Here is a 14,129-nt window from a genome sequence, read left to right as displayed (position 1 = left end):
CCATCTCTCCACCCAGGAGGCTTACAAACAAATCTAGCAGAAATGATGTGTGTATGTGAGTCTGGCAGCTGTTGGGAAAGAGTTGCCTCCGCCTCATCTGTGTGGGACACAAAGCTACAGCACGCATCACCCGTTGGTTTACCAACAAACCCCTGCTGCTGCAGAGGGCTCTTCATGTGTGAGCAGACGCTCACGTGTTTTAAATCCACAAAGGTTGCCTCTCTTTCTCTTCTCCGGTGTAAAATCATGATGGTGATCCTGGCTGTAAGGCGTGACTGTGGTTTTTAATGACATGTTCCGCCTGTGGCATCAGTGTCAAAGCTGCTTCTTCCAATAGAGGCTGCATGAACAAATGTCAAGAAAGATGTGCAGTGTCTTTGTTAACTTTGTTCAGTTTTTCCACTGCCTTTTTTATTTTTTCTCTTATACACACACACACACCCGCACGCACGCACACATACACACGCACACACACACAGGAAAACACACCGGTTTGGGAGGAAGAACTGGGTTTATGGCCGGGTGATGGACTGACAACACACACACACACATATCCACACACACGCGCACTCTCTCTCTCAGTGATACAGCAACACTGTGGCTCCTCCCCCCGGCGGTGCTCACGTCCACTTTCAAACATCACCCCATTGCTTTAGCACCGCCCCTCTGTCAGACTCATTGAAAATCGTCAGATGCGACTCGGACCTCGTATTATTTTGCTGGCACTCGCCTTTTACGTACAGCCGCAGTGTGACTCTGCTGTCTGCGACCTCGGTCTGATCCACAGGCTTTTACGCACGGATATCGCAGTGAGCTCCCTCCATACTTGTGCTCATCGCTGACTTTTCTATAGCTGCCCAAACAGGAGGACAGGACATGTTTTGTGTGTGGAGGGGACTCGCCGGACTGTCCACATGTTGCTGTCTGCTGATGCTGATTCATCTTTGGCCTCAAGCAGGTAAGAAATGTGTGAAGTTCCCCGTTTCCCCTGTGTGGTAAGAAAGTCTTTCTCCCCTCACAGAGGGATGCTCCAGCGTTTCGAAGTTTGCGAGGCTGATGAGCCGCACATACAAATATCAAGCATATTCCTTGTGTCAGTATTTAAGCCTCACATTAAAGTATAGCACATTTGTTTGTGGCACTTTTTTTGTTGTTTGCCTTTGTTGGAGAGAGGGTTGTCTATATATTACAAAATTAAATGCTGTCATGTTTCCTTGCGGTGAACATGACCGGTGAAACATGAGAATTCTTTTGAGATGAGAAACATTTGTTTCATCTTGAATTTTACTTTAAATTCTCTTCTTAATTCAGTACATTACAATAACTACGATGAGGAAATGGATATTAAAGTGATATGTGCGACAGTAACACAGTTTCGGCATAAATGAATGGAATTTACGCACCACGCTATGATTGGTTCATTTCGCTGTGTGATGCAGCCGAACAGCCAATCATGTTCGTCCGTACTGCCGGTTTCAAGTTTCAGGTGGGCGGGACAAACGCGTAAACGGGCGGTTGTCAACGAGGAAGGGTGCGGCTACAACATCAGCGAGTTGGCATCCTCCTGACTGCACGCTGCAGGGAAGGAGATGCAGGGGAGTCCGCATCTGGAAGAAGTAAAGGGGGAAGAGGGAGATAAAAGTACATGGAAAACGTTATAAAAACAGGCGGAATTAAGTGTAGCGGAGAGAGAAAATACAAGGTACAAAGTCAAGAGAAAGCCGAATAAAAAAGGGTTTTAAGATGCGTTTTTAAAGAGGTTGTGACATATGACTCAAATGCAGAAGCAGTGAGTTTTACATATTAAGTGTTAATGTTTCATAGTGAGGCACTAACTATGAAACAGATAACAATATTCAGTTCATGCTGTGTATAAAACAATTATTGATCAAATTAATCATGAAATATTAAATTCCTGTTCAACCGGAGTCTCACATCATCACCATTCATGTTCCACCAACTGATTATTACAATGTGCCATTGCCTTTCACACAGCTTACATGATTAGTGAAGGAGTGAACCTCATGCCCTCTAAGGCCAACAGTGTGCTGAGAATTAGGCTTCAGCCCCCATTCTGCCAGCTGCTCCAGTAATCCACCCCCCTCCTACAAGAGCTTTTGAGATTAAAAACTTTAGGATTTTTTTTCCTTTCCAGTTTTTGGCTCTCACTTCCACTCATCAGATCGGCTGGCGTGTGTGTGAAAATATTCATGTGTGCTTTCTTGCTTTTTTGTTTTTAAGGTCTGGCTCTGGTTTGTTTAATGTGTGCACTTTGTGTTTAAGCATATAGAAATGAGACATAGCTGCAAGAGTAAAGAGGTGTAAAAAAAAAAAGCCACAGGTGTTTTTTTGTATAAGGGACACTTTAGGCTGTGGTGACTCAAAGACATCACCTTTAATTTCAGCCATCAGTCATCTAGAAATGCATCTGAAAGTAGTGGAAGAAGTATTCCGATCCGTTACTTGAGTAAAAGTACCCATGCAACAGTGTGAAAAGAGTCCATTACAAGTAAAAATGTAATTCAATTCATCTGGCTGAGGCAGAGATAATTTGAATTATGATAAAATGTTTTTGTTTTTCTAAGATTAAAGAGTTATTGCGTATGACTGTGGTATACGTGCTGTTTTTTGTCATATTATTATTTATTTTTTCTTCAGAAGCAAATTAACCAACCAGCCAAGTCACAAGACCAAAGGGCAGAAGGAGACCTGCTGTCGGGTGCTGACATATTCAGGCCCATCTCTGCTGTCAAAGAAACAAACTAAAATCAGCATGCTGCTGTTTTGCAAGTCAAATCTTAATTTGTAAAGTAACTAGTAACTAAAGCTGTCAGATAAAAGGCATATACTACAAAGTACAAGTATCAAAGACTTGTACGTAAGTATGGTATTGGAGATTGTGTATGCAGTTATTGTCCTCTGCTGCTCTGTAACATGCTGTACCTTTATTACAATTAACCACTTATACTTCACTCTATGTGCCTGCGAGAGTTGAGACACTGACTTGGAGTGAGAGCTGCAGAGGAAATGTGCAGCAGTTTGAGTCGTCTGCAGGTGGAGTCCTGTGCTGACGCCCGTGCCTTAAGTCTTTCACTAACATGGTCAGATTCTAGGCATGCAGGAGTCAAACTTAATATGGCCACATTACTGTACAGCAGTATTAAGGTTTAACCCAGTACCTCTGGGAACTCAGCTACAGCTACAGTAGATGATCCGAGGCAGACGTGAGCTGCTGTTGGTTCTCATGATGCATATAATCCTGGTTATTTATTAACTGCGGAATGTATGTCTGAGTCAATAAACACACCTCTTTGTGAGGGCTGTTGGTGTGTGTGTGTGCACTGCATGTATGTGCCATAAAAAGACAGCAAGGCTTGTTAGCAGACAAAGTCACATGTGGTGACAAAGGAGGATTGTTGTAACAACTCGACAGTGTCTGCCACTCGTTCTGCTCTCTGCTGTCAAAATCTTTTTTTTTTTTTTTTTTTTAAATTTTGAAGTGAATTGCAGCAGTGGTAGTTTTATGGCTGAATGGTTTGCTGGTTGTCAGGTTCACACTGTGGGTATAAATAGCATCCGACTGACTTGTTGCTGGAGGTAGTGTTCAAAGAGATTTCATCTTAAGTTTGCGGTCTTGTGTCTGGAGGTGTGAATGTCTGCAGCTTGTAGCTTGTTCCACTGTTCAAAATAAGATGCAGTACTAGCAGTTTCAGAGCTCTGCTGTCACAGCTGTGTCTGACACATTTGCACGTTTACTGATATGAGAGGAAACTGTGGCATGGGTGACCCAAATTCATTTTCAGAGTAGCTTTAGGGACCAAAAACGGGCTCAATGAGACATCTGAAGTGCTACAAGTAGATCTTGAATAAACATTGAGGATTTTAAAATACTTATGGCTAAAGATGGTCAGGACAAAACAGTGAATGTCTTCTTGAGTAGCCAAACTAAGCCTGAACTCTCCAGACTTACTGTTAAGAATGGAAGGAAATCTCTTTTTGCTGAACAGTATTCTTGGGAGGCCGGCGACCCATATGTGAAAGAGGCAGGGAAGATTAGCAGTGGAAAATGAAAACATTGGAGGGTCAGGAAGTGCTCATGTTTGACCTACTTTTGCTTCTTCTTCTGCAGATGGAATGAATGAACGGTTCTCAAAAAGGGAAAGTGAGTGAGAGTCGCCGGGAAATTCCAAATCCTGAACTGCGTCGTAACTTTGTCGCTGCGTATCTTGAGGCGCATGCTTTGGAAACTTTATTCCTGGAATCTGCGCTGGCCTCCCACGCCGTGTGTGTGTGTGTGTGGTTTCCCTGAAAGCGTGAGTCAGTGTGGCACACAGGATGAACCCCTCAAGATCAGCCAAAGTTTTCTTTCCCCTGACAAATGAAACCCAGGATTGACTCAGTGTCCCCAAGAATAAATGAAAGTGAGATTCAGTCAACCTCTCACTTCTGTTTCTGGTTCTACATTTTCAAAGCAGGAGAGAGGTGACTCTTGGTGGCAAGTCCAGTGTTAAGAAAGCATCCTCTGCTTATTTTTGTAATCGGTCAGACCTGTACTGCTTATTCTTCAGCTGTCAACACCCCTTGACACGTTTGTGTTGACAGACTTCCTTGTATTTAGAGTCTCCGCCTCGGCCTGTGGGTCACTGTGGCGATGCTGTTATGAGGAATGGCACTCTGGGACCAATCAGATCGTGGTGGTGTGATTGTTCAACTCCTCCCATGCTATTGTCTTAAAGGCGTAGTCTGTGATGTCCTCAGCCTCCTGGTCCCAGGAGGGACTGACAGTTCAGAAGGTGATGGGGGATGACACACACACACACACACACACACACACACACTTGCTCAGCAGTGTGACTGGCCTGTGTTGGTTTCACATGTGCCTTGATGTTTATACTCTGAATGGCGGGTTCACTGACGTGTGATCGTCTCGGGGCAAGACCCACCGTCTTAAAAATAACCCAGGGTCGATCTAAGGTCGTAGCTCTTCAGACTTTTAAACCTCGAGCTGAGTGGTGAAGCCGTTGACACCTACTTGACAGAGAGACGTGTGTGAGCACTGTTCCATACCTGAAATGTGTCAAACCAATGAGAGACAGAGGTGCGTGTTTGGGTTAAACCTGCTTCTTTTCATTTAACATTAATGGTTGCTACTCCTGAGCCTACACCTGTAGGAGAAGTTGCAGATAAGATCATTATAATAACTTCTAAAGAAGTACGTCAGCAAAAAAGCATCTCGTCGGTCTTGGCTGATGAGCAGAGATTCCTGCTAGAGCTGCAACATCAAAAGAAACACAGTTTTGTATATCTAATAAATCATTTTTGTCTGTTTCTTCCTCTCATTTATGATCTTTTTATTCCATGTATTGTTCTTGTTTATCTATTACTTTCCTTTATTTCAGCAAAATATGAACTTTAATGTGAAATGTTTGAGGTTTAATTGATTTGTGCTTGTGGGTGTCACACCACAAGTCATGAGAGTCATGTGTGTCATGAGAGTATAAAGAAAGACTGGAGGACTTTTAATGTTCTGTTCTCACAAAGGAAGCAGCCGCTGTCCACATACTTCACATAAAAGTCTTTTATTACATCATGTCTCATGTTAACAGGAGTTAGGGAACCCCACAATGTTGTTATCTAAGTTGGTAATCTCCTCTGGGTTAAGCAACGAGGTAAAGGTGTGGTTTTCACACTGCCAGTTATCTGAACGTCTGCCCTTCAATTGTGATTCTTTGTGTAATTTTCAGTTGAATATTAACTACACAAGGATATCAGGTCTTTGTGTTGACACAAGCTCACGTCACGACACGATGATCACGAGCTGCAAAGTGTAAATTGAGCAGTGAAAGCTGATCGTGGCAGCAGTTTGTCCTCATGTCACGCTGAACTCTGTAATTTTCATTGTTTGCAGATGCGGCCTTCACATGCAGCTCCACTCAGTTTCAGTGCGGAAATGGGCGATGCATCACCCGCAAGTGGGTCTGTGATGGGACAGACGACTGTGGCGATGGAACTGATGAGCTGCCTGCAAGCTGCGGTATGTTATTTTATCACTGAGTGCCTAGGATTTTGATCTACCTTGAAAATAAAGTAAATGATTAAACACAAGTGAAGAGGACTGCAATTAGGGTTTATTCTCACTCATCGGTTCATCTGCAAATGATTTTCTTAATTAATCATTTTATTTTAGTTTAATAAAGCAGTGAAAATACCTATTGTAATTTACCAAGGTGACATCTTCCAATTCAAAGACCAAAGATTTTTTATTTACTGTCATATATAACAAATAAACATGTCAAATCTGCACTTTTGAGAAGATGGAACCAGAAAATATTGGGAATTTATGCGATTAATGAACTAGCAAAATAGTTAATATTTTGAAAATGTATTTTCTCAATTACTATTAATTGTTACAGATCTACAGGTGAAAGTTCCTAAATATTAACTATATTCATAGTAATTCAAAATATTAAAGTAATCAAGCCCATTATTGTTGCCTGAATGTTTGACCGGCTGACCTGCTCGTAACTTAAAAATCATCAACAACAGTTACAGCAGCCAATCAGAAACACATCAGTGAGGCATGAGTGAGTTCAACAGTAGTTTCCACAAGTGAATGCTTGTACACATTCAAACTGTGGTCACCGGCCTTATCTCTCTGTTAATACATGAAATCATTTGAGTCATACTTCCTGCTTCTGTTCTCAGCGGCAAAAACCTGCCTGCAGTCAGAGTACAGCTGCGGCACTCCCATGAACCAGTGCATACCAGGAAGCTGGCACTGTGACGGCAAAGCTGACTGCACCAACGGCGCCGACGAGAAAAACTGCAGTAAGTAACACAGTTTCACACATTTCACGACATGCTTAAACATCACAAACAATGAAAGATCAACAAAGAAAAATACATCAGGGTTATAAGGGAAGACACAGTGCCTTATGTTTTGTTTAAGATAAGATAAACTTTATTGATCCCACGCAGGGAAATGGCTGCAGATGCATGATGTAGATGAGAAACCTTATAAAACACACAGCCAATAAACATTTATATGCAATATGCATGTTGATTGGTCATATGTAGATAGTTACTACAAAATGTATTGAGACATGTACAAATAAAGTGAGGCAATAATGGAGGTGCAATAAATTATTGAGTGTTGCTGTCTGAGGCCCAGACAGTAAATACTATGCTTTTATTCTAACCATAAATAACTCCACTGTTGTGTTGTTGTTGGTGTGAAAACCACATCTGATCCATTTCCAGCCTTAACATCACATTAACTGCTCTCTTCTCCCTCTTCCGCCTCACCACAGCGGCCAAACAATGCAAGCCTGGCGAGTTTAAATGTGCCAATGGCCAGTGTATATCCAGCACCTACGTTTGCGACCAGGACAACGACTGTTCAGACGGCTCAGATGAGGTTTCCTGCCCCAAACCCACCTGCAGCTCTCGTTCCTTCCAGTGCAACAACCTGGTGTGTGTGCCGGCCCGGTGGCGCTGCGATGGAGACAGGGACTGTGCCGACGGGTCCGATGAGTGGCTGGAGAACTGTGCGGGCCAGAAGCCGGTCAGGACAGCGGCGCGCTGCGGCGTCCACGAGTTCCAGTGTGCAAATGGGGAGTGTATCCACGGCAGCTGGAGGTGTGACGGAGGCATGGACTGCATGGATCGATCCGACGAGGTCAACTGCAGTAAGTTGGCTTTCTTGGAGCGTTTATTCTTTGTTGCTTCATTCCATCCATCTCCTCGCCTGCAAATCTATTTCCCTTTGATTAATCTTCCCTGACTCACTTTAATAGAAACCCGAGCCTAACAGATGTAGCCTATTCATGCTTGAGCATACATAATGTCCTGTTGCTATCCAGGGCTGCCTGCATGTACTCAGTATCATCAATAGTGACACAAGATCCACAACAAACCATATCAGCGGTCATTTCCTCCTCGGTCTGTGCCGTCTCATTCTTCCTCCCATTTCTCACTGTCTATTTTTCTTCTTTTCAACCACTTGTCTTATTTTCTAGGTCGTCCAACTTGTCGTCCAGATGAGTTCCGCTGTAATGACGGCACCTGTATCCATGGCAGCCGCCAGTGCGACAAAAAGCACGATTGCAGGGATCTGAGTGATGAGATTGGCTGCCACATAGGTGACTCTCACAGACATCCAATCATGTTTTATCTAAACTTAAGTGTCAACAGATGTTGATAATTTGATAATTTAAGGTCCTTGCAAAGCAGCCTTTTACCATTAGATTACAATTCATACTCGCTTGTTCTTCTCTACAGAAAATACATGTGAAGGCCCGACCATGTTCAAGTGCAGCAGCGGGGAGTGCATCAGCATGGAGAAAGTGTGCAACAAACAGACAGACTGCGTGGATGGGTCTGATGAGCCTTCCAAAGAGTGTGGTGAGTGAATCAATCTAACAGCCAAAAATCATCAGAGCAGGAGGTGTAGGGATATATACTCTGCAGCATCGCTGCTCAGAGAGAAAGGAAAAATGAAACCACATCAGGGTCTGGAAAATATGATCGGAGCAGCTGGTCAAGCAGTCCCGGCTCACTGGCCTGGATAGTCTGTGGTTTGAATGAGTGAGTTCACCGATGATTTGAGCTACCATTAGGAAAAATGGTTGCCGTGAACACTATTTGAAAGCTCTCCGTGTCTGTGTGTCCACAGACAACAACGAGTGTTTGACTGGAAATGGCGGCTGCTCCCATTACTGCAGCGATCTGAAGGTTGGCTTCAACTGCTCCTGCCCTGCTGGATACAGCCTGAAGATGGACAAGAAAACCTGTGAAGGTGAGAGAGAAGGGAGTCCAGCATTTGAAATGTATTTATTTAATTTCAATTTATTTTAGAAGTAGGCCGTGACCAGCTTTGGGTCATGGACATGCATTTCAAGGATGTCAACTTTGCAAGAAAAGTTCCCAATTTACCAGCTCTTAGTTTGTCCCTCTACCTTCTGCTCCTCCATGTGCAGACATCAATGAATGTGTTGAACCGGACACTTGCAGTCAGATCTGCATCAACCTGCCTGGCAGCTACAAGTGTGATTGCGAGGAGGGCTATGAGATCGACCCTATGAGCAAGGCATGCAAGGCTGAATCAGGTAACGCTTGAAAGAAAGCCTGACCTTACTCAGGACTTCCTGTCAAGAGGTGCTGCCTCGTCTGCTTATGGACCTGTAGATTGGTAATGCTGTCTGAAAAATGCTTTTTTCTCTTTTCTCCTGCCTCCTACAGGAACTGTACCCACCCTCTACTTCACCAATAGACACGAGGTGAGGAAGATGACGGTGGACCGCAGCGAGTACATCAATGTCATCCCCCAGCTGAAGAATGCGGTGGCGCTGGACATGGACATGCCTAACAAGACGATCTTCTGGTCTGACCTGTTTCTGAAGAAAATCTACAGGTTAGAAAGACTCTGAAAGTTTATCTATCTGTGTCTGGTTAAGGATGGTTTAGTAGAGGTGTTTAAGTAAGATCTTACCATTAGGTATGTGCTTCACCAGAAAGCCTGTATCTACAACTCTGTTTTGACGAGATGCCCGTCAAGAAATAGAAGGATTACTCTGTCATATGCGATTGCAGATAAAACAATTGCTGTCTCTTATGTGAAAGTCTACACCCTCTTCTTCCTCCCGATAGCTCCAAGATAGACGTGGCAGGTAACTCCTCTCAACACACTGTAGTGATTGGCAGTGGGCTTGAAGCCCCTGAGGGCATTGCGGTGGATTGGATCCATGGCAACATCTACTGGACTGACAGCATTTTGAAGACCATCTCTGTGGCAACGACAGATGGTAGCAAGAGGAAGACCCTGATCACAGAAAACCTGGAAAAGCCACGAGCCATCGTAGTGGACCCCATAAATAAGTAAGTGAACACTTCAGAGGGGATGCAGATGTGGGACAGACCTGTAAAAATTGCTTTTGGAATCAATTGGAGCTCTTTGTTGACAGTCCTCAGGCTTGTGATTTCTGTTTTTGAAAGTCTGTCTGTGTCGTCTTTAGCTTCATGTACTGGACAGACTGGGGTGAGCAGGCCAAGATAGAGAAGAGTGGGTTGAATGGAGTGGATCGTGTTGCCTTGGTAACAGATAACATCATGTGGCCCAATGGCATCACGCTGGGTAAGCAGAATGTCATGGATGCACTAAATGGCAATCAATAACTCCCATTAAAGTGTATAGTGAGCACACAGTGATGACCAGTCATTTAGTTCTGCTTTGTGTGCCTCTCTGGACAGACATGGTTAACCATCGCCTGTACTGGGTGGACTCCAAGATGCACACTCTGTCCAGCGTTGATGTGAACGGAGGGACACGACACACCGTCATTTTCAGCGAGGAGGTGCTCACCCACCCCCTCTCCCTGACTGTGTTTGAGGTGAGTGATGAAGTCAATGTATCCGCACATGAAAATGAAGTCACTGTCACAATTGTGCAGTTTCTGAAATATTAGTAGTGTGTTTCCCAATAAATTTGGATCAGCGGGGCTAATTCTTAATCTGTCTTTGTAATTAATCCATTTGTGTTTGAAGAAAAGTCAACAAATAAAGACTTGATTAAACAAAGTAGTCTTGTTACTCAAGCAGCATTTCTCTTTTGAACAGGAGAAAGTGTTCTGGACAGACATGAGCAACAATGCTGTTTTTAGTGCCAACCGCCTGACAGGGAGAGACATCACCAAGCTGGCAATGGACCTGGAACAGCCAGAGGACATCATACTGTACCACAACCTCAAGCAGCCGATCGGTACAGAGACATTGCTTCTGATTTATCTTAACAGACAACAAGCTGTTGTGGCTGTGTAATGATTTCTAACGCCAATTGTACCCACCCTTTTATCTTGTAGGTACAAACTGGTGCAGAGAGAGTGTCAGTGTGAATGGAGGTTGTGACTTTTTGTGCCTCCCTGCCCCCATGATCAACCAGAACTCGCCTAAATTCACCTGTGCCTGCCCCGACAACATGATCATGGCACCTGACATGAGGAAATGTGTGACAGGTAAGTGTCCCCAGCACGTGGCACTACAAAGAGACTGAAATTTAACACTGATCATGACAGTTTGTAAACCTTATTTACTTTCCCTGCAGCCTCAGTTGCCCCTTCTGCCGAAAACAAAACTGGTACACCTCTCCTGCCCAAAGCTCCCACCAAGCCTAGCACGCCCAGGCAGCCTGTTCCTACCACAACTGCAACCACCACCAGAGCTATCAAAACACCCACAACTACCTCAGCTAACCAGCCCATAGAGGGTACACAGCAGCCTGCCGCCACAGCTCAAGGTACGGGGAGTACTAATTAGCTAATATTAGAATGCTAACTAGCTAAATTAAGATGGTGAACGAGGTGAAGATTGTGCATTGGTATGTTAACATTGCGAACATGCTAGCATGCTGATGTTAGCATTTATCTCAAAGCACTCCTGTTCCCTGGTGCAGCCTAAAGGAGTAGCTAGCATGGCTGTAGACTTATCCCTTATGTAATAAATAATATTTTGGGCCAAAAGATTGAGAAATTTACCTGCTCGCTTTCTTGCAGAGAGTTATTTAGGAAGATTGTGTCAGTCATATAAAGCCATAGCCAAGCGCTGGTTAGTTAGCTTAGCATGAAGACTGCAAACAGGAAAACTAGGTAAAAAAAAAATCCAGCGTCTCTAAAGTTCACAAATTAACACGTAATACCTCATTTGTTTAATCCAAACAAGAGTGTAAAACATGACAAGTTGTTATGTGTGGGACAGTTTCTCGACTGTCTTCATTGTTTGCTAAGCTAAGCATCATATGGCTGTAGCTTCACACAGTATTTACCATACAGACAAGAGTGGAATTGATCTTCTCATCTAACTTGAACCAATTATATGAATCAGACATTGTATTTTCTGCTTTTGCAGGTAACAGATTGGCTGCCATGCCTGAAGAAGCCCCCTCATCCCAGCATGTCGCTCTCTACATCGTGTTGCCATTAAGTAAGTTCCTCATTTCAGCTCCTCATGGCTCTCTGCTGAATACTAAGACATGTCACCTAAAGGGCTGTTTCGCCTCATCTTACCAAATGACAATAACTCGTCTTTTACTCTGCAGTGGTCATGGCCCTGCTGGTCTTTGGAGCAGCCCTACTATGGAGACAATGGCGCCTGAAGAACACCAACACCATCCACTTTGACAACCCTGTGTACCAGAAGACCACTGAAGATGAACTCCACATCTGTAGGAACAGCTCTGAAGGCTACGTTTATCCTCAGGTATCTTCACTTTGATAGCAAACCATTTTTTTAATCATGAATTAAACAAAGTCTCCTTTAAAAATGGCCTGTAATGTACAGCTTTGCTTATTCAATGTTACTGTCTTTTGCAGAGGCAAATGGTGAGCATGGAGGACATGGATATTGCATGACCCAAAGATGATGACGACACTAGCTTTATTTTGTTGTATTTGAAGTGATTTGTATTTTTTCTTTTTTTTTGGAAGGGGCTTTTTTTTTTCTTCTGCTGCTGTTTAACAGCCCCTACCCTCCCCCCGGTGAGCTCATTTTGTGGCGCATGTTTCTGACCACAGCACTGTGCCGTCCAAGTCTGACAAAAAAAAAAAGATCTTTGAAACTAGTGTGACAAAATAGAGCATAACTGCAGGAAGCCGTTTAGTCAGACCACAAAATGGTTTCAAAATGAAGGACTAATACACAGTTACAGAAGATGATGTTCTTAATGCCAGAGCCTTTAGTCTTTTGAAGCTGTGTGAAAACTGTCTATTTAAGCATCTCGTTATTTAACGTAATGCAGATGCTTATTTACTTTGCCACCAACGCATCCAGTCTATTGATTGCCTAAATACACATAACACAAGTCACAGTTCTGCAAGTTCAGCTTGACAAGCCTGACATATACAGTCTTAAGACTCATTTGTGCCTTGCATCCACACTCTGGCTATTTAGTAAAGTTTATTGGATGTACACAAATGCCTTACTGTCCTCGCTACCTTCCAAAGCAGATTCTGTGGTACTTCATGCCATAGTGCTTGAGCCGGGCAGCGATGACCTTCATGATTATCTAGTGGCCTTCTCTTATCCTGGACACAGAGTTGCACATTTGATGGTTCCCATATCAGAGGCATTTGTCTTTACTGTCATCCACCATAGTCTGGAAGTCACATTTAAATCAGTACTGTCATGTGGTTGTTTTTTTTTTCCTTTTGTGATCCACCTTCAAACAAGGTCATCTGAGTGTGGAGAGTCACAGGTGGTTTACGTTGTGAATGGAAAAGCTGCTGAGTTCTCTGGAGTCAAACAAAGTGAAGAAAAATATCTTTTTTTAAATGAAGAAAGTCAAGCAAAAAGTGATTGTAGGTGGTTGCTTATCGTAAGAATGTATATAGTTTGTGTAAATATTTTGTAAAACACTCTTAAGTTCACTCTGATGTTGCCTTTTTACATTTGTAAATTTTAATCAAGAAATATTGTAAATATGTAAGAGATTCTTTTATTTATTTATGGAAATATATGAGAGAAGGTTTTTGATCGTTGTCAAGTGGCTGTATAGACAGTAACACTATATGTTAACACCTACCATGGTGAATTGTTTTTGTTCCAGCAAATCCAGTCTAACCATTACATGGTACAGCTTTTATTTAACCTTTGGACACCTCTTCAGCTTTGTGTGTGCGATGTCCTGTATGAGGCGCTGCTGCAGGTTGCTGCTTTTTATTTCCAACAGTGTGCTACATGTTACAGAGAAATACTGAAGAAACTCTCCTCCACCATCATTTGTGTCTTTTTCAGTGGTAAACCACATAATTTATTTTTCTTCTGTCTTTCTGTTACTGAGACTTTCTGTCCTCTCTGTGAGATTAAGGCGCGTACTATAGTGTGCAAAGCTGATGTTCTTCATCTTTTCATTTCTGTATAAACAAGGACTGAAGCACGACGGCCTGCTTGTTAATGCACATTGTTCTGTTCATTTTTTGGTTGTGTTGGTCTTTTTTAAATAAAATAAAAATTCTTAACCTGTGTTTCACTTTAATGAGGGTCTGTTTTACAACTGAGACAACTGTTTTACAACTGGTGGTATCGGCACTTAGATATATTAGTGCATGAGATACAGCCTTGATGTTAATCCATCTTTCACA

At 43.0% G+C, this 14,129-nt stretch overlaps 1 protein-coding gene across 1 annotated transcript; it reads left to right on the top strand.

The window, feature by feature from the left end:
- Positions 1-710: 710 nt before the first annotated feature.
- On the top strand, positions 711-14,011 carry ldlrb (low density lipoprotein receptor b). The gene is made up of 18 exons (XM_041965560.1): positions 711-958; positions 5,909-6,034; positions 6,706-6,828; positions 7,311-7,688; positions 8,019-8,141; positions 8,281-8,403; positions 8,675-8,797; positions 8,979-9,107; positions 9,241-9,412; positions 9,649-9,876; positions 10,014-10,132; positions 10,249-10,388; positions 10,615-10,756; positions 10,857-11,009; positions 11,099-11,290; positions 11,899-11,973; positions 12,089-12,249; positions 12,363-14,011. The coding sequence occupies exons 1-18, from the start codon at positions 877-879 to the stop codon at positions 12,399-12,401; spliced, it is 2,628 nt and encodes an 875-aa protein (XP_041821494.1). The 5' UTR covers positions 711-876; the 3' UTR covers positions 12,402-14,011.
- The last annotated feature ends 118 nt before the right edge of the window (positions 14,012-14,129 follow it).

This window comes from Chelmon rostratus, chromosome 3 (genome assembly GCF_017976325.1).
Source record: "Chelmon rostratus isolate fCheRos1 chromosome 3, fCheRos1.pri, whole genome shotgun sequence".
Classification (NCBI taxonomy): domain Eukaryota; kingdom Metazoa; phylum Chordata; class Actinopteri; order Chaetodontiformes; family Chaetodontidae; genus Chelmon; species Chelmon rostratus.
This window is presented reverse-complemented; position numbering and strand designations above follow the sequence as displayed.